At 36.3% G+C, this 25,923-nt stretch overlaps 2 protein-coding genes across 8 annotated transcripts in view; both read right to left on the bottom strand.

Moving 5' to 3' along the window:
• enox1 (ecto-NOX disulfide-thiol exchanger 1) overlaps positions 1-25,923 on the bottom strand; it is a 456,290-nt gene that overhangs the window by 412,815 nt on the left and 17,552 nt on the right. The gene's annotated exons all lie outside the window — the stretch shown is intronic.
• LOC307164280 (uncharacterized protein) lies at positions 10,053-25,700 on the bottom strand. 7 transcript variants are annotated; one of them, XM_079880907.1, is made up of 10 exons: positions 25,608-25,691; positions 25,438-25,521; positions 24,296-24,543; positions 23,437-23,539; positions 15,622-15,695; positions 15,228-15,425; positions 15,000-15,137; positions 12,791-12,880; positions 12,535-12,678; positions 10,053-12,129 (listed from the first exon to the last, which is right to left on the bottom strand). In XM_079880907.1, exons 3-10 carry the CDS (start codon positions 24,533-24,535, stop codon positions 12,001-12,003), a joined length of 1,116 nt encoding a protein of 371 aa, XP_079737033.1. In that variant the 5' UTR covers positions 24,536-24,543; positions 25,438-25,521; positions 25,608-25,691; the 3' UTR covers positions 10,053-12,000. The 7 variants fall into 7 exon arrangements, with proteins under 7 accessions (XP_079737033.1, XP_079737035.1, XP_079737036.1 ...); XM_079880909.1 differs by having other exon boundaries at positions 24,296-24,550; positions 25,608-25,688; XM_079880910.1 differs by having other exon boundaries at positions 24,296-24,550; positions 25,604-25,680.

Genomic DNA, 25,923 nt, shown 5'->3' with positions numbered 1-25,923 from the left:
TAAGTACACATACTGTAAAATAAATCTATATATGCAACTAGACTAGTTAGACCTGAACAATATTTTTGTGGGTTTTAACATTATAGATTTCAAACAAACCTTAAAGTTGGTGTGCGAAAATCATGTTATTTTTCATACGATGAAGAAATTCAGAGTAACAATTTACAATGAGGTCCCATAGTTAACGTTAGTTAATAAAAATACAACTATTCATTGTATAGTTCATGCTATCTCAAGTCCATTAAATTAACATAACTTTTGATTTTAATTTGATGCATTGGTATATGTTGAAATTAACATGGTTAATAAATGCTTTAGAAGTATTTCAATTGTCAGTTTATGTTAACTAATAATACAGTTAACTATTGTTAACAAATGGACCCTTATTGTAAAGTTATCCAAAATCCATTTACAGCAGATCGGCATAAATATTGAGCCATGAATTTGTGAAATGTGGCGCAGACAAAGTTTAGATAATAAATATGACATGTAATATATGTAGATGGAATAAAGCACAGGTACACAATTAGAATTATACTACCAGTAAAACGTCTGGACACATTCGACTGATTTTATTTAGTTTCTCGTGATCTTGAAATTTTTTTACTGATCAATAAGTTATGACAACTTTTTATAAGTTATACAAGATTCAACTCATTTTTAAAGTCAGTTTAATGTAATTTAAGTTGAAATTACTTAAACATCCAAGTTGATTGTACTTACATTTTTTACAGTCAGTGCATTATTTAGTTTTGATGACTCGTGTCAAGACTTTTTACTGGTACTGTACATTACACAAACAATGGAATTGTTTATTATTAGACACTTTATGCATTTGGGCATCTGAGGTAAATTTGTTAGTCAAATATGTTGTGCATTTGCTTATTTCTTTGTTAAGAATGTTACTGTATGTTTTATCTGATAAGACTTGTGTGTTTACTGAAGTTATAGTGAGACCAAAGATGTGAACAGAGAACTTAGTTTCACTAAAGTAATTCATATATAATCTTATAGAATCTGATAAGGGCCCATGAAGTACTAAATATTTGTACTGATACTTATAGTGTACATATCTGTTGTTCATGTTAATAAATGTTTTGCACAATATACAACATATATTGATTGTACTGATTATTATATAATGTGACACACCAAATCCTGAATCATAACAATTTATAATTATAAAAAAGCACAAATTGTAACCGGTTACACTATTTTAGGGTGACATTGTTACAGTGTAATTACACAGTTAGTACTGAGTAATACATGTTCTTACTATAGGGTTCGTTACTTGTAATTCCGCATCATTTACTGTTATTACAACAGTATGTGTAACACCTTAAAAATGTATTACCTTTCATTCTGAAAATTGTTGACTCAAAACTTTAAACAAATGACAGGAAGTTTAACCAGATTTCCGACAAATGTTGTAGCATGAAATGTTAAATGATTTTATACATGTTTTTATACTCATATTTTTCTTGTATTCAATTAAAACTGATGCCATAACATCCTGTCGTCCCTTTTTACCTCTGTCTCTTCATGAAATCTTTATTTTTAAAAGACATTTCATCTCATAATGTAATAAAAATAATACAATGCAATGTACACACACACACACCGACTTATATTCAGATCATATTCAGCCTCTAAATTGCTGTTTTTATGTCACACAAAATGACACCAATTCACTGCGAGTCAGAAACGTTTTAGAGAATGGCTTTGACAGTTCATTTCAACCGGGAGGTTCATTAAACTGATTCACTGTTTTGTTTGAGTCATCACTCAAAAGTATTCCCACAAGTCCACAAATCACATTTGACACCCTTATTTACATCCTAATTGTGTTTGTGCCTGTTAAACACCACTCAGTTTTGTTGCTGTATTAATGTTATCTAATGATAATGACGTTTAAAAAAGTGCATCTAGCTACTTTATCAAAAAGGGTATTTTGATAAATACAGAGCAGGGTTATAATCGTCAACTAAAACTAGCTATTGAAAACGCAGATTAAAGCTGAAATAAAATAAATTGAAGCTGAAAAAAAAAATATATATATATATAGCCTAAATATTAAAAAACTTACACTAAATGAAAAATTCTGCTTTGGTAATAAACTGAAATAAGTTTAATTTGAACCACTACAATTATCAACTGGAAATAAATGAAAACTATAAAACTAGATTGATGACAAACTTTGATGTTGGCTTGACAAAGCCTGAAAGTTTGAAATAACTTTGAGTTTTGAAGATTTTACTCAAAGAAGTCAATAAACTGTTAAGATGTTCTAGCACACTGGTAACATGTTTCATGAAGTTGCTAGCATATTCATTGGTAACATGTTTAAGCATTTTAACACGTTGTTGCTAACGTTTTAGCATGATTTATTGTATACGTTGCAGGCGTGTCTCTTGCATGAGACATTGCGAGCATGTTCCTTTCACATTGTTAGCATGTGTCTATTATGGTTTAACACATTGATTACATGTTCTAGCATGTTTCTACAACCCGAATTCCGGAAAAGTTGGGACGTTTTTTAAATTTTAATAAAATGAAAACTAAAAGACTTTCAAATCACATGAGCCAATATTTTATTCACAATAGAAGATAAATAACATAGCAAATGTTTAAACTGAGAAATTGTAAAATTTTATGCACAAAATGAGCTCATTTCAAATTTGATTTCTGCCACAGGTCTCAAAATAGTTGGGATGGGGGCATGTTTACCATGGTGTAGCATCTTTTCTTTTCAAAACAGTTTGAAGACGTCTGGGCATTGAGGCTATGAGTTGCTGGAGTTTTGGTGTTGGAATTTGGTCCCATTCTTGCCTTATATAGATTTCCAGCTGCTGAAGAGTTCGTGCTTGTCTTTGACATATTTTTCGTTTAATGATGCACCAAATGTTCTCTATACTTGAAAGATCAGGCCAGTTCAGCACCCGGACTCTTCTATGATGAAGCCATGCTGTTGTAATAGCTACAGGATGTGGTTTTGCATTGTCCTGCTGAAGTATACAAGGCCTTCCCTGAAATAGACGTCGTTTGGAGGGAAGCATATGTTGCTCTAAAAACTTGATATACCTTTCAGCATTCATAGAACCTTTCAAAACATGCAAGCTGCCCATACCATATGCACACATGCACCCCCATACCATCAGAGATGCTGGCTTTTGAACTGAACGCTGATAACACACTGGAAGGTCTCCCTCCTCTTTAGCCCGGAGGACACGGCGTCCGTGATTTCCAACAAGAATGTCAAATTTGGACTCGTCTGACCATAGAACACTATTCCACTTTGAGAAATAGTCCATTTTAAATGAGCCTTGGCCCACAGGACACGATGGCGCTTCTGGACCATGTTCACATATGGCTTCCTTTTTGCATGATAGAGCTTTAGTTGGCATCTGCAGATGGCACGGTGGATTGTGTTTACCGACAGTGGTTTCTGGAAGTATTCCTGGGCCCATTTAGTAATGTCATTGACACAATCATGCCGATGAGTGATGCAGTGTCGTCTGAGGGTCAGAAGACCACAGGCATCCAATAAAGGTCTTCGGCCTTGTCCCTTACGCACAGAGATTTCTCCAGTTTCTCTGAATCTTTTGATGATGTTATGCACTGTAGATGATGATATTTGCAAAGCCTTTGCAATTTGACATTGAGGAACATTGTTTTTAAAGTATTCCACAATCTTTTTACGCAGACTTTCACAGATTGTGCCCATCTTTACTTCTGAGAGACTCTGCTTCTCTAAGACATACCTTTTATAGCTAATCATGTTACAGACCTGATATCAATTAACTTAATTAGTCACTAGATGTTTTCCCAGCTGAATCTTTTCAAAACTGCTTGCTTTTTTAGCCATTTGTTGCCCCCGTGCCAACTTTTTTGAGACCTGTAGCAGGCATTAAATTTTAAATGAGCTAATTAAGTGGATACAAGTGTAAAATTTCTCAGTTTAAACATTTGCTATGTTATCTATGTTCTATTGTGAATAAAATATTGGCTCATGTGATTTGAAATTCCTTTAGTTTTTATTTTATTCAAATTTAAAAAACGTCCCAACTTTTCCGGAATTCGGGTTGTAGCATGATTTGACACATTGCTATAGACAGACACCATTCATTTCCCTTGTATTTTAACAAGATGCCCAGTCCGCACTGATCAAAAGCAGCCCCACAGCATGATGCTGCCCCCACCATCACTTCTCAATGAATGAAGTTCTTTTTGAGGTGTAGGAAGTGTCACATATGACTTCGGGATTCGGGATTAACAAGCTCCATCTCAGTCACATCTGTCTGTACTATCACTGCATAGGTCACTATTAATGTCTGTTCCACTTGGTTCTGTCGGAGAAATGGCTTTTTTGTGCCGCCCTCCCATGTGGGCCATTGTTATTCAAAGCTCTTAATGTGCTCAGGCAGTTTTGATGTCGTGTTCACGTCCTGATAACTCCTGATAATAATACTGCCCACAGGGACATTCAGACATTTGGATACTGTTTTGTTGGCTACCTACATAGCGATTATATTTGACACTTTGCCAGGAATACTCTTCATTTTCATATTTTCCTCCCTGTATAATGAGCCCTTATCTGTGTGGTTTTTACGTAGAAACATAGTGGTTATTTTAATTATACACAGGAGAGGAAAGTGCAAGGTAGCTGTGCCCTCATTAAGGCCATTTATTTTTCATGTGTGTGTGTGTGTGTGTGTGGCTGCTGTAACACTGGAGCTGAATATTTTAACACTTCAAGGTTTTTTTTTTGTTCAGTTCTCCAATAAAACATCACTTTACAATAATTTGTGATTCAGGGCTTAGAAAATTATTTATAAGGTGATTTTGTAAGAATTTGTTAATTAAACTGATTCCCTGTTTTGTTTGAGTCATCACTCAAAAGTATTCCCAGAATTCCCAGAAGTTTCTGTGTGAACCGCCCAGAAAGCCCCGTCAGGACTCTCTTTCAGATCTTCTTGCACTTGAGCGGACAAATTCACAGAAAATTATGTCAAATAATTGCGAGTATCCTAGTAAACATTGTCGTTTATGTAACATTCGAGAAAGTAAATGCATGTGTACATACAGTATGTTAGATCCGTGCATTCGCTCTTAAAGTGACAGCAGCCTAATATTCCTGCTGCTGTCTGTTTTTAAAGTTAATCAAACAACTAAGGACAAAGAAAAATATCCCTCACTGCTCTTGACTGAATAACTTTTGTAACTTTAATAAGGATTAATTAATAAGGATATTTAATTTATACAGCGAAGACTATGCAGTGTTATTTTACATTGGCTTATTTTATTACATTTCCTACCTGAAAATTACACTGTTCATTTATTTGTATCTTTGTTATATTGTATTCATTTGTGCTTTTGCTTAATAATTTGATTATTTGTTTTAATTTCCACTACTGACTGTTTACTTGTCTTTAATAATGTTTTACATTTATTTAGTTAGGCTAGTTTTAGCTGTGGTATCAACATAGAGAATTGTGAATTTGAACTGGCATCTAACTATATCTAACTGGTATCCTGTTTTTGCAAAAACATGGACAGTAAAAAATATTCCCTTGTTTTAACTAAATTGCGCACACAATATAATTATTCGTTCCCTTGTTTTACTATATCATGGCAGAGGAAATGGAGAATGAATTAGTTAAAAGTGTCCACCATTTACTAAAACGAAGAAACAAATTAATTAAGTTGTGGGAACAAATTCCAAATTAGTGGCCACAATATATTGTGCGGGGCTCCGTATTTCAGCTAGTTGCCAAGGCAACATTTCTCATTTGCAGTTAGTTTAACTTGATGTACTAAAATATTAAAACTATACTTCTCACCATTCTGTTCAGCTTAAATGTGTTTTCATAGACTTTCAGTTTGTTTTCAGTTGTCACATGTCTTTGTTCAGATTCCCGCCACTCATCCGTCTCGTTGGTTACAGTCATTATTAGCTCATCAGTGTCAGCTGTGTTTATTAATTATCCTCATTTGTGTTTTCTTTATGTTCATCCCTCACATTCATTCTCTGTTCGGTCTACATTACCTTTAGTGTGTGTTATTTATATTACCCTCATTACACTTCATACTGGAACTTTATTCATCATCTTCGTCTGCCTTCCTGCCACCTGTGACAATACTATAGACAATAATAATAATAATAATAATAATAAAAATGACAAACACACAATAAAATTACTAAATTACAAAATATAGAGTATGTAAGTGTGGTCTGCCTACTGTGGTTCAAGCTGCAAGATTGCAGAATGACTATAAGTGGTATTATCAGCAAGATGGTAGAAAACTGTACATTTCTTGTCTATTACCATCCACTGCTTACCAATGACAGAAATAAGCAGTTATAATAGCAGAATATGTGAGAGCATAGCTAGAGTGAGACGACTGTAGTGCAAACGTTAATGTTAAAGGGGTGATGAACTGAGAAATCAGATTTTCCTTGAGCTTTTGACATATAAGAGGTCATCATACGATAAGAATATCCTGTAAGTTTCAGAACTGAAAACTTCCTTGTTAGTCCAATAAAAGCTTTCATTGACAGGTTTTTCAAAGTGGGGATCTATGACGTCAAAGGGTATCAAACACCGCCTCCGCAGAAGAAGATCAACACCTACTTCAACACTGCCTGTTTAGCCCCGCCCACCGATTCGCGCATTACATGAAACTCATTATAATATGCAAAACTGTTATCCAATCATAGCAGTGGGTGTTTACTTCCAAGTCTTCAATGCGGCACGCCCATAAAAACCGAGCGTTTCAGGAGCTAGGCTCAAAGCCAGGGTTGAAAACAGCCTATTACTTATTCATTTTGATGTTTTTGAATGTAAAAACCAAACGAACGTCAGAAGTTGACCTCAGACAACAATATAAAAAAATTGAAAAAGCCAGTTCATGACCCCTTTAATACTGAATTAAACTGGTATACTGGTTATAATTAAGAAGGTTTAATAACATTATTTGGTTGTTTACACTTGATTACAAATTAGATGTACTGTATAAACTGTCTAATTTGATGAAGATGTATAAAACATAGAGAAAGAGAGAGAGAGAGAGAGAGAGAGAGAGAGAGAGAGAGAGAGAAAGAAAGAAAGTGAAAGTAATATGTGAAGGCCAAGTATGGTAACCTATACTGGGAATTTGTCCACACACACACACACGCGCACAAACAAACACACACACACACACACACACACACACACACACACACACACACACACACACACACACACACACCAATGGAAGATGAAAGGCAGAGCGTAAAGAAAGAGTACCCCAAGAAAGGGACCCAGAGGAAAAGAAGAGACAGAGCGACAGATACAATCTTGTTATATCCCTTCCTTGACCATGTGACTGAAACTCAAAATGTGAGAAGATTACAACTTCTCCCACCACATCTCAGCAGGCCTCGACCTCTTTATCAACACCTCTTTGGAGGGGGTTGGAACAGGAAAGCAAATGTTTTTGTGTTGTGTAATTATTATTAGTTTTAGAAAACAAAATTACTTAAACTAAAAACTATAATAATATATGATAATAAAATAACACTGCTCACATTGCGAACACGTTTTCATCAAGCCAGTGTGCTCTAAATGCAAATGGAAATGCAAATTCTAACATAGTACCACCTTTGTTTTTCTCAGACTGAAATGAACTGATCGAGGTTAAAGAAAATTAGTGGCGAAATGGCATTTTACACTTTCAGATACTCTACCCTCCTCCCTCTTTAAGACAGCATCCATTTCTTAACCCAAATACGGTTGAGCCGATAAAAAAAAAAAAAAAAAAAAAATCGCCAGGGGAACTTCTGTTGAATGCAGATAAAAGCATATATATTTTTCTAAGCCCCAAAATAGTTGTACACGTCTTGTTGTGCCTCAGGTCCATCCATGTTCCCAGCGTTAGACTGGACATTTTAATGGTACCTTTTTTTTTTTTTTTTAAATGAAAGACAAAGGGTAAAGCTAAAAAGGGTAAGACAAAAAGAGCATGCTATACATATATACTATAGTTTAGTTGAACATCACTGAAATTACTTTCAAAACACTGGTTTACCATCCATTACTTGAGTCCTGTAGTTCTTAAAAGGCTTCATTTATCTTCAATATCTTGTATAACATCACTGAGGCTTTTGCTCAGTATTTGACAACAGGCATTTGAATCTTCTGGATTTGTTTACGATGTCTGTGTGCAATGTGGCAAGGCGAGCTCATCAACTGCGGTTAATAAGTTGTGCGATTGGACACGTATCGTGAGAATGCGGTTGGTGGGCTGAAGAATTAGCTTCTCGCTAGTCTCACGGTCATGAACCCAAATGATGCTCAAGGCAACAGCGTTGCAAAAAGCTTCCTAACAGTCTTATGACGTTCAAACCTAAGACTGTATGCGTGACACTCATGACTAATGACCAGAATTTAATATATAGTGGTGTCCAAAAGTGTGAGACTACATTGAGAATCTGGGATTTTAAACATGGAACTGAGTTTTGGTAATAGGAAACTAAAACTTTGCACTAAAAGTCACTAATCAAGTAATATCTGATCATGTGACTACTTCGTACAGAAGGACAGAAGTTCTTGCTTCCATTGAAGATTGAGATGTTCTCTGGACCATCTCAAATCACGTTGGAGAACATGATCAGCAGGTTTAACACAAACTAATGGAGTTCATGCCGTTTAAGTGCTGCTAACACTAAAGCAAAGAGACAAGCTAAGTACTAAGAAATTCATTATTTTTTCAATTCCATGGCTTACTTAGTCTAGTGATGTTGAGCATAAAGCAACACTGCCTCCCTCTGAATATTACACACACTGCAACAGGACTATTAGTCCAGTCAATGACTTTCAACTGGGTTTTCATCAGAACCCAGACATTTGGAAATCAAGTGGTGACCCGAAATTGTTTACTGTACAAAGTAAGCAAACTAAATGAGTTAATATTACCATGAACTGCATAGGGAAAACAATATGCAAAAAGTTATTTTGCATATCGTTTGTTTTGCAAATTGTTTGTTTTTCTTACATATTGATAGTTTCATGTTCTCAGAAGTCAGTAATTGAATGCATAATCCGTGTCACAACCGGTCCATGTTGGCATCTGTCAATGGCCGCTTCAACAAAGTGATGGATGAAATCGCAGCGAAATGCTGTACAGCTTTATTGGACATGCATTTTTTCAACATTTCTCCCTTATTTAAAGATTGTTCCGCCTATTTTTCCCGTATTAACTGTACGTATGGTTATATAGTAAGATGCATCTTATTATTATTTACAACAACAAATCTGCCATGAGTGTGGGGAAAGTTACTTAAAAGCAATGCATTACATTACAATGCATTTTGTGATTTAGGCTACTTTTAATGGAAAGAAATGTTAGACGTTACTTTTGCGTTGCTTGTTCTATCCTGGGCTGGGCTTGCTTGTTTGTTTTTTAATAACAAATAAATAAAAGTTATGTTTTTTGGCAAATATAAAGGCCCTTTCACACCAAAATTGAAATTGATTAGAGAAGAACAGAAATTTTAAAACTCTTATTTTAGCAATAAACAATTAAACAAATGTGATGTTCATCTTAAGTCTTTTTTGCTTATTAATAATTGGATCATCAAAGATCATCAGCAAAGACATTGGTTAATGAAGTGAGATTAAATACATAAAGTAGATTAGTGTTAACTATTGCAGGTTTGCGTAATATTCGGAGTTTGCATTTCTCTTGTCTTTATTCATTTTGAGCAACACTGAATCTGTTTTTGTGCGAGAGAGAGATGAGTAAATGCATGTTCACATTTAGTCTAAAACTACGGTAGCCATCATGTTCACAGCACACACAACATCTCTGCACTTACTCCCGATTTCTCTCGACATGAGGACAGTCTACAAAAGGGAAAACAGAAAAAGTAACAGATATTTAATTGTAAATTTAAATGGATTACTTTACTCGTTACTTGAAAAAAGTAATCTGATTACATAACTCGCATTACCAACACTGTCCGCCATCTTTTCATTTCAACAAAAATAAGGGCACATGAAATGTTTATTGAATATATTTTATTTGATCGTAATTCATTTATAAAAGACAGTATTGCAGTATCGCACTATAGATTCAAATCATTTCCATGCATACGAATTGAGTCTCATCTTGACATTTTGTTCAGGGTAATTGCATTGCATTTATATTCGTCCTTAGAGTGAACGAGATAAGGATGAGGTAACTCTGCGACTCTTTTTTTCTAGCTATGATTCACCAATCTCTCTCTGCTTGCAGATGAAAGTTTCAAATGAACTGATTTCCTGAAGCAATGGGATGTTCGGTCAAGTGGTGTAATATGAGAAAATCATGCAAAGGTGAAAAGGCACTGGCTGAAACAGGAGGTACCAAACCTCGTTTTACTCGTGCTTCTGATAGTATCAGCCCTTGCAATACTATTCTATAGTATCACATGCATTAAAGGATGAATGACATGCCTATTAGTGCATCACAGTAAATCGACATCTATTAAAACAGGATTTTTCCGTGTTGCCATGTTGCTCACGGATTTAGAAAAGGCTTCCAAGTTCATGAGGATTTTCACTGCCTTAAGCAAGACAGATGGGGAATCGATTTTCAGAAAGTTTCAGTCTGAATCTCATTTTCTATAAAAATATTATGGGGGATTTTTGTTTACCCCCTGATCAAATCAGGCACTGGATCGCCTCATACGAAACAGGCCCTGTTTATGAGAAACCAGTTATGAGATTCCATCAGCCTCGATGCCCTTTCAATAATTTATCAAATGACACATCATGCATTTCAAAAAGTACTCAATGCTACTGGCTGGTATCATTCTGATTAACCGATGTATGTGCCGCTTGGTTTTCTGCTGAATACATCCATCATTCAGACAGAGTCAAAAGTACAAAACAGCATGAAAGATCCACAAACTAATCCATGCCTCAAAATCGTCCATGTCCTATGCATTTCAAGAAGAAATATGTCCAGATATAAAACAGCGAGCACTGAAACTTGCAGTAAACACCAGTAAATACATTTTTTATCTAATCCTCATACAAATATCATATGGCTTTTTGAAGACTTGGAATATAGCTTAAAAGGCATGTTGAACACTTGCATGACGGTTTTTTTTCCCTTTTTGGTGGAATATAAATTAAATTGCCATTCACTTTCCCTTTTGTTTCATAGAAGAAAAGAAAATAATATAGGGTTGGACAAATAGGGGTGAGTAAATGAAGACAAAAATGTGCTTTTCTGGGTGAAATAGTGAATAGAAAGATATAGACAGCTATTTTTATATATTTGTGAATTTAGACTTATTTTAATAGCATCTCCTAATATGCGCCATCGACCGAAAACATTCCTATAGAAGTATCCGTGCAAATCTTTCATATATTTAAATGTTTTTCATAAAAATGTATGCAGGTAAATATTGCTGTTTCTTAGTGTGTATTGTTAAATTGTTGCACATGTATAAAAATGATTAAATATTGTTCCTTGAGGTCATTTAGTAAAAAAGAAAAAATATATTATAAGCGATATGCACCATTGCTCAGTCTGTGCAAAGTTATTTTATGTTTCATTATGATTCATTTTTTTACTTTTCAGTCTTGCTAGAAACTCTAAATTAAATATGTAAAAAATAAATATGCTGAGATACAATACATATGATAATGTAAATAAATTAAATTAAATTATATTTGTTTAAATAGACATCCTTGTAGGTGAATATATAAAACATTTAACTGCATAATAATCAAGTGCAAAATGCCGCAGTACAATTTAGAAGATTATAGGTAAAAAAAATGTTGTTAGAAATATTCGGCTACGGTAACACATTGCCCTTTGGGAGGTGAAGGAACAAGGTAAAGGGAATCTAAATGCATAGTTATCATTTTCACGGTGTAGTTTTGTTCTGAATCTCTCATCTCCGCTGCATGCGTTCGATAGAAACACAGTGATAGAGTGATCATATGCATGAGAATGTGGTTTAGTTCAGTTTGTGCAGTTTATAGACCAGTCATAGGGCAGATAGCTCACTTTGACCTTTCCTTCCGACAGCAGACACTGTAGATTCCTCTTCTTCTCGGACGCTCCCATATGATCAAACACCCAGTTTAGCAGCTGAAAAAGAAAACATCACAAGCTGATCAAGTGCATCTTTAAAAAGGACCTACAATGCTTTTTCACATTTTCAGAGGAGCTGCAACAATGAATAATATGTGGAAAATAATGTGTTTTTTGAACATTCAAGCAGGAAAACCTATTCTAGTAGACAACAAAAACAAAATCAAGACTTTATAAAAGGGCATAATATGTCCTCTTTAAAGACAGGCCCAAAACAAGCTCCCCAACCACTTGCACTATATGGAAAAGAGCAGCTTAGAAATTCTGCTAAATATCTCCTTTAGTGTTATAGGCTACAGATGGAAGAAAGTCATAACATTATGCGAGTAAAAGATTCATTTCCGTGTGAATTATCGTCTTCCATGTCCATGAATTGAGAGTGAAGATATATTTTAGTAATACCTTCTCATCAGTGCCTCCAAAGTCTTCCTTGTACCACTTAAAGATCTGGCTGAGTTTCACCTCTCGCCCCACGCTGTCAATCACGCAGCTGTTGTCATTCTCCAAGAACGCTTCCGCTGCGGTACGCAACTGACCATCAATGTCCTGATGTGAGACGTGCATGGAAATTTAAACACATTATGCTTTTTACACTGTCAGAAAGAATGTATAGACATTTATAGAGCGTATTGTAAATGCGAGTCCTTTGGGTATTAACCTGTGGTGTGTATGTCTTAATTGGAGGGCAGCCCTTTGCACCACAGTTCAGAGCGAAATGAATGAGAGGCTCGACGTCAGGAAGCGCCACCTAATGGATGAAGACACACATTACTGCTGTTAATAGCATTCTCTTTTACTCCAGTGTTTCCCAGCATTTTTTTTGTCTCAAGCACCCCCACAGTTTCACAACACCACTGTTTTGAGGTCAGTAAGATTTTTTTTAATGTTTTTTAAAGAAGTCTCTTAAGCTCACCAAGGCTGCATTTATTTGATCAATATTGTTAAATATTATTACAACTTAAAATAAGTTATTATCAATGTTAAAATACTTGTGATACATTTTTGGGATTCTTTGATGAATAGAAAGTTCAATAGAACAGCATTTGTTTGAAATAGAAATTTTGCACCATTATAAATGTCTTTACTGTCACTTTTGAACAATTGAATGCATTCTTGCTGAATAAAAGTATTCATTTTCATAATTAATTCTGTATCATGCACATCAAAGATGTTTCTTTCCTTGAAAAGTAAATGAATAGGTTTAGGCCAGCGTTTCTCAACCAGGGGGTCGGGGCCCACAGGGGGGCCTCAGCAAATGGAGGGGGAACCCAATAAATCGTAAATTATATTAACAATCTTAATCAAAATGCAAAAAAATATATATTTAAAACAATAATAAAATATAAATAAATAAAAACATTAAACTATAATAATATTCTTACATTTATTTATAGTTATGACAACATATAAGTACCAGCGGTACATATTAGCTTAGACAGAAAGTCAAAAAGGTTGAGAATTAATTACAAAGCCATTAATTACAGAAAAATTACAGTTAATTGTTTTTAATCTTTTTAAACCATTTTATTATTTTGACAGGCCTAATATCTGTGGCAATTCCTGTTTAATTAAGTCATAATTTTGGTTTAATAAAGCAAAACTAAATACTTCCAAATACACCTAGAAACCTGCTTAAAGGGACTATGTGTAGCTTTTTAGGTATTTTATTATCTAAAATCAATATTTTTATTAATAAATATGCCCTCAATGGTGTACAAATACCTATGCCAATGATCAGACTAATCCTCGTAAACGAAGAATTTATTATCTTTATATACATGGGGCGGGTAGGTCCACGGAGGCTTCCATGTAGTTCCGCCATCTTGAAAAACTATAATAGCAGAGAGGGACAAAAAGTACTAGGCCAACGCGTTTCCACAACGCGTTTTCGTTCAGAACCAGCGTCACATGACTGAAGCCAACAGAAGTGGAGGAGCAGAGAGAGATGCTTGTCACTGCCGCGGCAAGTTTAAAAGGCTGCACTGCACGGTTATTTATACACCGTTCATTCATACATATGCTGAGTCACAGGATAAGAAGCCCTCGTCTCGAAAAAGTCCAAAATAGACCGTAAAAGGAAACGTGACCGGAGATTACAAAAACAAGGGTTAATGTCGGGATAGCTAATGCAGGAGAAAGCTTTCAAAAGAGATGCTGAAGTTGCCTGCTTTCTTCTCAACAGGTAAGTCAATGGTACGGTCTTAATTACAAGCTTTTTTTTCATTGCTTGGTTGTGTACTTTATTATATAGACAGTAGAACATTTATAGTTAAAAGTTAAACAGACTCTCTGATGAATAGCAGCTATTGAGTAAAGTAACATTAGAGAAGGCTCTGATGATGATATCTAACAATGCACGTACTTCAAAAAATATAACGAGTAAAGAAGGCATTACTACTAATTACCATAGTTAATGTTTTTCACAGTCAGTAATTCATATTGTAACATTCTTTTTTTCGTTGTTTCAAGTTTCAGTTTGTTTTAAATAACAAACCTGTTCACCCGAAGGAAAACTCGAAGTGCTATTATAAGACATCCTGTCATAGCTTTTTGGTACATAAGGGCTACCGTAGATGCAACGTGAATTTGAAAAAGTGAGGCGCTGGAGAACATTATTTGTTTGAATGCAAAAAACAATTTCACCTCTAGATGGGAGAAATTCCTACACAGAGTCCCTTTAAGTAAATCACTTAAAATAGTGCTGTTGTGAGTACGTTTATTGTATAGATTACAGGCAACATAAAATCAGAATTGACTTTTGACCCTTGACACACTGTGAGCAACTTTCCAACGAGAAACACAGCAACATTAATAATATTAAGAGGAATGAGCTACTGAACAACCCGCTCATCCTCTTCCTGGGATACCTGCAGTCGAGGGTCGTTCCTGGAAAAGGGCTTCATGATTTGTGCCACACCTTTTCGATTTCCTCGAAGCACTCCATTTTCAATATCCTGCAGTGTGAACACCTCGCCACCAATGAAGTAGCTCACATAGTTGAAGAACTGGAAAACAAGACAACAAATGTACAAGCACTGAAAGAATTTCAGTTTTTCCCCCCACTTTACAATCCATTTTTTCTCCTCGTCTCTTACCCGATACCTTTGCCATATGTTTTTGGGGAAGCCCAGACGCAGGTTCCCGTGGATGACGAGGGCGTTGTAGATGTTGATAAAGAAGGCCAGTTTCTCTTCTCGACTCATGGACAGCAGCTCCACGCGCTGAAGCTGGACAGCGAGATCACAGTACCGCTCGAAGTACAGGCTCCGGGACATGGCCTTGTAATCAACTGTCTGGTCAAAAGTGGAGACCCACACGGTCACAATGACACATACCTTACTTATTTAAAACATAATGCGGTGGAACGCTCATTAGGTCATTCAAATGACTGAGTGCATGTAGTGCTCATGTCTGTGGCGAATCCATTGAACATGGTCTTGCAGCCATTTGATATGCAGCCTGTGATGAGATGGTGAAACGGTGTGTTACCTTGCCATCTTCAGAGAGGTGATCAGAGTAAAGTTTCAGGATCAGATTCCTCAGTGCCTCCGAGAGCTCCCACGCTGCATAGGGCAAGTGCCACAAAACAGAGAATAAAAATGACTGAAACCACCAAACACAAAAGGCCATAGAAGATATTTACTTTTTTCTTTTGAACAAGATTTGAGTTTCCTGAAGGAATTACCAAAGCTTGTAAGGCAGCAAAAGAACAGTTAAAGTTGTAAGTAAGATGAAACTAAATGAAATGCAGCATCAGAGCCGGTTTGCTGTTGTGGCGGCACTCAGCGAGTGGTTAAATGATTAAAAATATGCAAGAAAGACTAGACTAATCAATAAAAAAAGCAAATAGATTTAAGACAGAGGACCAATTGAAATTCAGTATGCAAGTATTACGAAGTCGTTGTTGTCTGTGAATGCTGAACAATCGAATTACGTAATACAATAAAATTGTAGATTTCTTAAAACATTTTATAAATAGGGCTACACAATTATGACATCATAATTTCATCAAAAAAAGGTTGGGGTCAGTGTTTTTTTAAGACGAGACAGCAGGCAAAACCATTGTTTTTTTTTTCACTGGTCAATTTTGAGATTTTGGGATATTTGTCTTCAATAACATGTCTTTTTTCAGACTTGTGGTGAAAAAAAGTCTGAAATACACATTTAGGTCTTTATTTTAAGAAGGTAAAAGGGGGGATTTAACTCTAAATGTGCAATCTCATTGGCTGATATAAATCTTTAAAGCCCGTTTTCTCAAATAGTCCGAAATCTCCACTTCAGTAGCACCTTTATACACCAAACTTTCCAGTCTTGCACCTAGTTATATTATGAAGACATTAACAGAGGGATTTGTAAATATATTATTCCTAGCCTGATTTATATAACATTTTATTCCAAAAAACATGGCGAAAATAATTTTTTTAAGGCTATTGACTAGCCTGGTTAAAACCAGACCATTCTCAGTAGTAACTGAGTTATGGTCTGGCAAAGCTGCATTAATAACTCATTTCCAAAGGGGCGTCACCAACGGACGTCGCTCAAAACCAATCAGAGCGATCGGCATCGTGTAAAGCCATATGCTGCGTCCTAAGTTACACTACGCCATAAAAGTATGTAATCTTTTTGTGAAGAAAAGATATTTACTTTTGAATGTGTAGCAAAAAAGTAGGCAAGCTTTGGGACATACTACTTCGTCATCTTTATCGGACGGATCTGTCGCGTGCATCCTGTCACGTAAACTGCCCTGTCAATCATCTTGTCACAGTTAAAATCCTCTATTAAATCTAATTTAATTTCCTACCGTTTCGGAGAGAAATGTAGTAGCACGTTCATCTGCCAGTGGGTCTTTCATGGAGACTGTCCTCATGTGTTTGCAATTTGAATATAATAATGCATTTAAAAGTTGATGCGCTTCACCAACGGACGTCGCTCAAACCAATCAGAGCGATCGGCATCGTGTAAAGCCCGCCTCAACGTTTCTGATTGGTGCCGCGATTTCTAGGCAATGGAAATGGGCTTGAATGAGCTCTTTGCCAGACTACTTGCAGAGCAAATCTAAATTTGCCGGAAGTTGTCTGGGTTTTCCCAGGCTAGCTACTGACAGTATATTCTGATTTACAGGATAACAAAAGTAGATATCCATAAATCCCTCTGTAATTTTTTCTCCATCTAATATGTGAACACAATGAAAAAAGAATTTTTTGGCTTTATCCAATACTCAGATTTAAAAGATATGCAAATTAGCGCATATTTAATTAGATAATACCTAATTTGCATATTTAAACGTTAAATTACAGAAAACTAAGTTGTAATACATTTTTTTCTCATCTTAATGTAGGTAATCAGCTGGTAAAGTTTCATGGTGATATCTGCTAGTTAAAAAAATTTGTCCTATTCACCTGTAGTGTCTCGCCTTAAAAATAAATTCAAACTTTTATTCAGCAAGGATGCATTAAACTGAACAAAAGTGACAGAAAATACATTTATAATGTAAAAGAAATAAATAATTAATAATAAATATTAATTATTTCTATTTATCAAAGAACCCTGAAAAAAAATGCATCATGGTGTCCACAAAAATACTAAGCAGCATACATTTTTTTCAACATTGATAATAATAAGAAATGTTGTTGTTTTTTTTAACCAACAGGTGGGCGTATTAGAATGGATTCTGAAGGATCATGTGACATTAAGGACTGGAGTAATGATGCTGAAACCGTTAAAATATATTAAAATAGAAAAATTATTTTAAATTGTAATATTATTTCACAATAATCCTGTTTCTACTGTATTTTTGACCAAATAAATTCAGCCTTAATGAGCATAAGAGATCTTTCAACGGTATTAAATCAGATTTACATTGCGTCGGTTTGTGCAACAGGCATGTTAAAATGCTCAGCATCTGCAAAAAATATGTTCCACGTTTAGTAGCACATGTTGATGCCACGTGCACTGCACAGACTTTAAAGGAACGCTGTAAATGACACTTGTCATGATTAATTCATCGCCGCACCTGTAACCGCAATCTTGATTATTCAATTTAAATAATCAAGGCCTAATCACAAAAACTAAAAATAGATGGCACACTGAGAGTGTGACTGAGAGCATCAAATAATAATAGAAAAATAATGTTATTTTATCATATCATTTATGAATAATATTTATTATTATAGATAATAATGGAGTCTGTATGTTAAAGGCTTAATTGACAGCAGTTTAATACAGAGTTGCTGAAATCAAAATGAATTGAGGAACATCAATATAGTGCTGCCTTACAAACACTTACAAACAACTGGGCAATATTTAACCAATGTCAAAAACAGTCCAGACGCTGCAAGACTGGAAATTAACCCGAGAATCATTGAGCTTTTTGCTTTAAAGACACATGCAGAACTGAGCACATTAAAGAGCACAGAAAGATAGGGTTGCCAAAGAGAAAGATGAAACCCTAGGCTAGCAGGGACACCGTGCACCAGACTATAGACTGTGAGTCTGGTGGCGATGGGCCTCCCCTCATGGGGCCGAACGCTGCAGTTTCTCCAGTGCTGAGTGCTGCGTTGGGAACATGCCAGTCACAGAGTTCAAACGCTTCCTCACCATTAAACTACAGGCAATTTTACCTGCTTCCTTCCTGTCTACAAAGTGCAAGCGAGTCGAGTCAGAACATACCAGGAGAGCCGACACACCAACGGCAAACACCGTTCAACAAATCAGTTTATCACAGTAAGTAAACCAAAATGTCTGTGGATGGGAACTCGCCATTACTATTCTCACTGTGACCGAAAGGAATGTCTGAGTCCGAGGTTTGACTTACATCCTGTTTACTAAGATTGCAAATCTTTTTTTGATTTGAAATTGATTTGATTTTTATAGAAGGGGGGAATCTCCTCAACCACCACCAATGTGCAGCATCCACCTGGATGATGCGACGGCAGCCATATTGTGCCAGAACGCCCACCACACACCAGCTTACTGGAGGAGAGGAGACAGTGATGAAGCCAATCAGTGCATATGGGGATGATTAGGAGGCCATGATTGATAGAGGTCAATGGGCAAATTTGGCCAGGATGCCGGGGTTACACCATTACTCTTTCGAAGGACATCCTGGGATTTGTAATGACCACAGAGAGTCAGGACCTCGGTTTAACGTCTCATCCGAAGGACGGTGCTCTTTGACAGTATAGTGTCCCCGTCACTACACTGGGGCGTTAGGACCAAGCGGCAACATTCTAATCTGAAAAATGAAGCCTACCCGGAAGTGCGAAAAACTGCAATACATCGAAAATCCGCTAGGGGAAGGTCCCAAAAGGGAGCAAATGTCCATAGACCCCATGTTAAAATGTCCGTTTTCACAGCATAAATTCATGTTTTTACAGGTTGGTCCCATGGACTTTTATTGTATTTTTCGATAGGTTCCGAGTGCCTGACAACGGCGAGGGTAGTGAATTTTTTTCAAATTCGTTAGTTTAGATAGTATTTAGATATAAAATGTATGTCAAATAAGGGCGTGGTTAACTTTGATTGACAGCTTGATTGACAGCTGATAACGAGCATAGGCTGCACCAAGGAGAATGACAACATAAGAAGCGCCATTTTTTAATATACAGTTGAAATATAATACTACTGTTTTTGTATCATGAAATGTAGTTTTAAGAGTTTTTCAGGCGAGAATGTAGTTGTTTAAAGCTCAAATCTGTGGTTTATTTATAAAGATTTATGAAAATTTTATCCAGGTTGTGAGATGCAGACGACCACCGGGCGCTCGGCGCTCATGTACCCCGCCTGGAACAGCCTGTCCTCGGCTAGTCCTTCTGACGTTTGCCGCTGACTCTGGCGTCTCTGTAGTGGTTAAACATGAGATATAATTCGTCTTGTGTATATCTAACGGGCGATTTTTGGTCTCGTGAATCTATAATTTGTTCCCTGGCCAATCGTTTTGGCTGAGGGCTAAGTGAAATTTCATAACTTTATAAGCTATTTAACTTTACCGTTGTATGGTTAGACTAGAGCGCTGACTTTGTATGTTTGACTGAATTGTTTGCTTTATTTGTATAGCTTCTTGTACCTTTTACTTATACTTTTATAATGGCTAATATTGATAAAACTGAAATTTAACAAAAAGAGACTGGGTTGAGTTTTGTCATTTTAAATTTTAATACAACGGAGATGATCTGTAATGTTGTTTACTGCAACATCTGTTGTTTAGTACAAATGCACATATTGCCTGGACCATATTAAAATGTTTAATATTTTTATATTATATTTAAACGAAAAGAGGCAGGGTTAGTTTTATATTTCGTTTTGTTATACAAATAGGCTAACGTTATATGCAGTGAATATAATCAATACGCGTTGCCTGAACCACATTTGTGTGGCTATAATGTTTAAGATTTCTTTAAATGAAAACGAAAAGAGGCAGTGTGGTGTTTTATAGCTTATTTCGTTTTATTGTTGCCTAAAATATACATACAGAGATAACCGGAGTAGCAGAGCGAGCTGAGTGACGCGCGCTGTTCCATTTGCAGAACAACCGGACTCGCGTCCTTTACCCTGGATTGGCCAGAAGGTGGGCGGGGTTAGGATTTCCCAAGATTTTCCAAGATGGCGCCGCCCATACCCCCCATAAACGGCTTCAAAACCGTTCTTCAGAAAGTCTATGGGTGACGTCACAGACGCTTTGTCCATATTTTTTTACAGTCTATGGTTAGGACCCACACAGACCACAGGGTGAGCGCCCCCTGCTGGTCTCACTAACACCTCTTCCAGCAGCAACCCAGTTTTCCCAGGAGGAATCCCATCCAGGTACTGACCAGACTCAGCCCTGCTTAGCTTCAGTGTTGGGCTACAGGGTGATATGGCTGCTGGCTAAAAAGCATTGTAGTCACTAGAAATAAGTGTTTTTAGTATTATTTATATAAAGTATTATTATAGGATTTATTAATATTTTTCATTTGCTTTTATTTTTATATTGTCACTTTTCATTTTAATTTAAGTTTTAGTCATTTTGATAGGTGCCTTTGTCTTTATATTATATATTTATATTTTATAATTAAAATTTTAGTACTTCAACAATTTTAGTCCTTCAGACCAAAATTAGAAATGTTGCTTTGACTACCTGAAATAAAGTTTTTCATCTAATATTTATATTTTATTTTAGCTTTATTTCAATTACCGAAAATTAGTTTTAATAGTGTTAGTTTTAGTTATTTAGTCTCTAAAGCTCACTTGAAATCCTTTTAGATCATTAGAGGTGACATTACTGTGCATTGGAAGCCAGTCACTCTACCAGTTTCTGTTTTACAGGTTCCACAGAGAGTCACAACTAGTCCCACACAGATTTTGTGTACTTCTGACTTGTCCTAGTCATAATAACTAACCTGTTTGTGGCATGATGACAATTAATGTTAAACCCAAATAAATTCTTCAGTGTTTTGAACCATTGTTTTAGTTCTTGTGTTAAACAGAGAGTGCTGAAGGAACCCTTCTCACTCCACTTCTCACTATGGAAAAGGGCGGTTCACATGCAGCCATAAAAAAATATCCAGAAATAAGCCCTTGCCCAGTCACACATTCATTTTCAAGATCAACAATTTGCACATGGTGCCACATTGAGATCCCAATATCTTTTGGAAATAACCATGCAGGGCCTTAAAGATGAAGATACCAAAAGTAAAGTTTGTTAAAAAACAGAATCTAATAAGAATATAAAGATATCTTTAATACTTCTTGAGTTACAAGCATCCAAACTAGGGGTGTCGCAATATACCGGTATTGACGATAATCGTGATATTCAAAGCATGAAATATCGACATCGTGTTAATTTAGAGCAATACAATATACCGGTATTGGCGATATTGGCGTTTTCTAGACGCAGCGCTCGTCCGCGCCCGCGCAGCTAGAGTGAAACACTCTGTCCACACCCGAAAAAAGTAAGCTGAGCTCGCCAGTATTAACAACAGAGTTCTTCGGCTTCAAAGAAAACAGCACCTTAGAGGTGGTCGCACACCGGACGAGAAGCGCAGCGCCACGTCTTTAAAAATTCGAACACATTCTGTATGAGTGTACACACACCGGACGAGAGGCACAGCGCGGTTCTATTCGGCGTCTGTCCGCGGCGCCCAGCAACGGCTCAGGACCGTGTTCAAAATCCTGCCGCGACACAGAGCGCAGAAAAAAGTGTTCAGAATCAGATCACAGACTTAACAATATTGTATTTAATTGTACAGTATAATCATAACATAGTACTGACATTATCTCAATTCCATAATGTCCTTAAACATAATGATATTGCTGGCCATAAACTGAGAAAGTGCGTGTCGGTGTGCAATACCTTGTGTTGTCATAGACGCGACGCGGCTATTAGTCATTATGGAATGGGAAACGTGACATTAACTGTTAACAGGGGGTTTCTGTGTTCATTTATTTAATAAAATGTGATTATTAAAATTAAGAACCCCGTTTTCTTTACTCATCTTATTTTTGTATTTGTATTTGCACTTGATTTTTTTAATTCAAATCTGCTATCTGCATGACTTTATTGGCGCTGGTGCAACAATAGGTTTAAGACTTTTCAGTTCTTCAGGAAACCTTCAGACAGTGTTTGGCTTCAGTTTGAAACCAGATAAACTTCACATGCTTGTCTTCCTTCACAAAAATTTGCCATAGATTGAGTATGCAAGAAGTAAAAATGCATGTGCCTTGTGTTTATCAGTATCCTTATGTTTGTTGGGTAAAAAAGAAAAACTATATACCCCCCCCCCCCCCATAGATTCTATAGATATCGCGATATATCGATATCGTGAATTCTTTTGGCCACAATAACCGTGGTGTGAAAAATCTAACATCGTGACAGCCCTAATCCAAACTTTGGGAAAAATATTATTTTTGGAACTCAGATGGGTATGTTCTATGCAATTGTTTTGATAGACGGAAATGACATACAGTTCTAGTTTAACATTACTTGCTCTTCAGAAATTCATCTTTAAAAGAAAAAAATATTAGCTGTATGCAAAGTGACCCACATATGGTTTTTGACCAATGAAAATGTGAACAATTGTACAATTTGTTTTTTTTTGGGGGGGGGGGGGTGCTTTTTTCCATTTTTGAACTGTCACCATTGGCATATAATGCAACAAGGATGTTATGATAACAAAATTATGATGCTACCATCTTTCTAAAGTCATTTTTGTAACATTTCACACACTGCACACGTTTGGCACCACAATGCAGGGTTAAAGGTGAGGTTTAGAACGACGATAACCCCGGGGTTAAGCTCAGTGTGAAAAGCCCTATTCAGTTACTAACCTCCATCAGTCTCAGTGCTATTTTCCACAGGCACAGGCGGAGCGTCCAGCGGCACAGGTTCCTCTCTGACCGACAGCACAAGATGTTTCAGCCGCTCAGGATTCTAAGAACATACACAAAAACATATTTTCGTGAGGTTCATTCTCATTTCCTAGAACCAAATATCCAGCCAGAGGTTAGTCAATAGTGGAAACACTAGTGATGAGTTGATCCTGAACGAACGTTCATTTTGAACGAATCTTAAATATGACTCGGGAACAACGAGTTGTCTCAGAGAATGATTCGTTCATCTTGTGTTGACCGTGCATGCGTAATGTACCATAGGTTCTGTACAGGACACAGAAATAACTAGCTCACCTCTCGAGACTTCAAAAACCTCTCGAGACTTCATTACAAAACTTCCTTACAAACAAACGCGTAGTTAGTTTTGTTTACTCTCAGTTACGTGATGCGTTTCTGGTCTCAAATTTCTTACAATTAATAAATGAACTCCTGTCATTAGGGTTCTTTACCAAAACTTACGATGAACGAACGACTCAGACCCGAAGACTCGGGAGGTGAACTAATCATTTCTGTTTCCGGTACAGACTGCACAGCTTCAGCCTATGGGGATGTGACATGACAAAAGAAAGTGATTTGCTTTGGCTGCATTACAGTTTTTTCTTATTCTAAATGTGTTGGGAAATTTGGCTGTTAACATTTTAATGTCAATGTTTTAATTACATTCTGACGAAATGAACGAAATGACTTGGGAAAAAAAGATTGGTTCATTTTGCTGAACGAGACTCAAAGATCCGGGTCAGTGAAATGATCCGAACATCACTAGAAATCACACATCGGTTACTGTTTCTTATCTCACCAGGTTCTGGAGGTCCTCGTTGTTTCCAACATAAAGGTTATTGAAGAATATCTGTGGTACGGCACTGTGACCTGTGAGCTCCTTCACTCGCGCCCTTATTTCTCCATGCTTGTTCACATCCACCTCACACACAGGCACACCTAGTGTCAGCAGAGTAGCTTTGGCCTGTGTGCAGTGTGGACAGCCTGGCACTGAGTACACTGTTACCCGTCCTTTCATGATGGGCCTGTCCTCCACCATCACAGCACCTGAAAGCTCGGAGTAAAAGCAATGATCACAAAATTTGAAAATGGTCACATATGAATTCCCTGAGCATGACTTGGTGTCTTTCTCACTTACCTGACTAGTTTTAAATTACTTCTTTCTTTCTTTTTTAAGCATTAGAGGCAAAAATCCTGCATTACGACAAAAAAAATTCTATTAACTAGCCTAATTTTAACAGCAAAAATGTCAGATTTAGCTGTCTATATTTTGTGTGCATAATTGCTAGAAAATCGCAAAATCACACAAAGCAAGGTGTTCAGTGCTATTTTAGCCTATAATTTATACTATTATAGTATTTAATCATATTTTGAATTCGCTTTAATTTATATGAGGACAACTCATATTTCGGACCTCCTCATGTTGACAAATATTTTCTGAATAAGCCTCTCCGTTTACTGCTTGTTTGTTGAAAATAGAGAGATATTTATATCCAGAATTTATATCCAGATATTTATATTCCATATTTATAAATATGGAATATTTATATCCATATCTAAGCTTGTAGAAAGTGGCCAAACGACCTTTCGTTTACAAAAAATGGTCATGCATGCTTTCCGCCTAAATACCTTAATGTCCCCCCTGTAAAACCATAATAAATACATTTATTTTTATTTCAATCCACGTACTTTTAAACTGCTTTAACTTGACGACAGTGGTGGCTAATACCAACTACCAATAGAAACAATAGTGGCTGTGCATTTTGAAGGAAACTGGTAAACGTTTAGGAAAGACTAGAAATATCTAAGCATCACTAGCATTAATACAGGAAGCGAATTCTGCACTGTCCCAGAACTAATGATGAGGCCGACAATAATATTGCTGAAGCTAAAAATACAAACCTATAGTACACTGCGTAAACGTTTTTTTTCTGGACGTACCTTTTCTACCACCGTCAAGACTTTGACTTTGTACACCGATGATGACAGGAAACCGGGTTTGCAGAGTAGGCTAATTTCGACTCGCTGTAGTGAGTAAACGATTGAACATTATATATGCAATTTCACTGCGCACTTACATGCTTTTACTCAGAGCAAATATATTCACCTACAGCTGCATGACTCTTGAATAACTGAGAGAAGAAGATAACAGGACAGCAGAGGGAGCATCATCCTCCTTACAGCAATGTGAAGTCAGCACTCAACAAACAATAATAATAAAATAATAATAATAGAAATTATATACACAATAATCGATTATCCTCTGGAATACATTTTCTTCTGTTATTTTTTATGTATATTTAGAAGCATTGGCGCATTATAGTTTGTAATGGCTCATTTAAAGAAAAAACGTGAATGTGTTTAATTTTAAAAAGTAAATAATTTAATTTAAATGTTTGACTTGTACTGCATGGATAGAGTCTTTTA

The sequence above is a fragment of the Squalius cephalus genome, assembly GCF_949319135.1.
Source record: "Squalius cephalus genome assembly, chromosome: 9".
Lineage (NCBI taxonomy): Eukaryota > Metazoa > Chordata > Actinopteri > Cypriniformes > Leuciscidae > Squalius > Squalius cephalus.
This window is presented reverse-complemented; position numbering and strand designations above follow the sequence as displayed.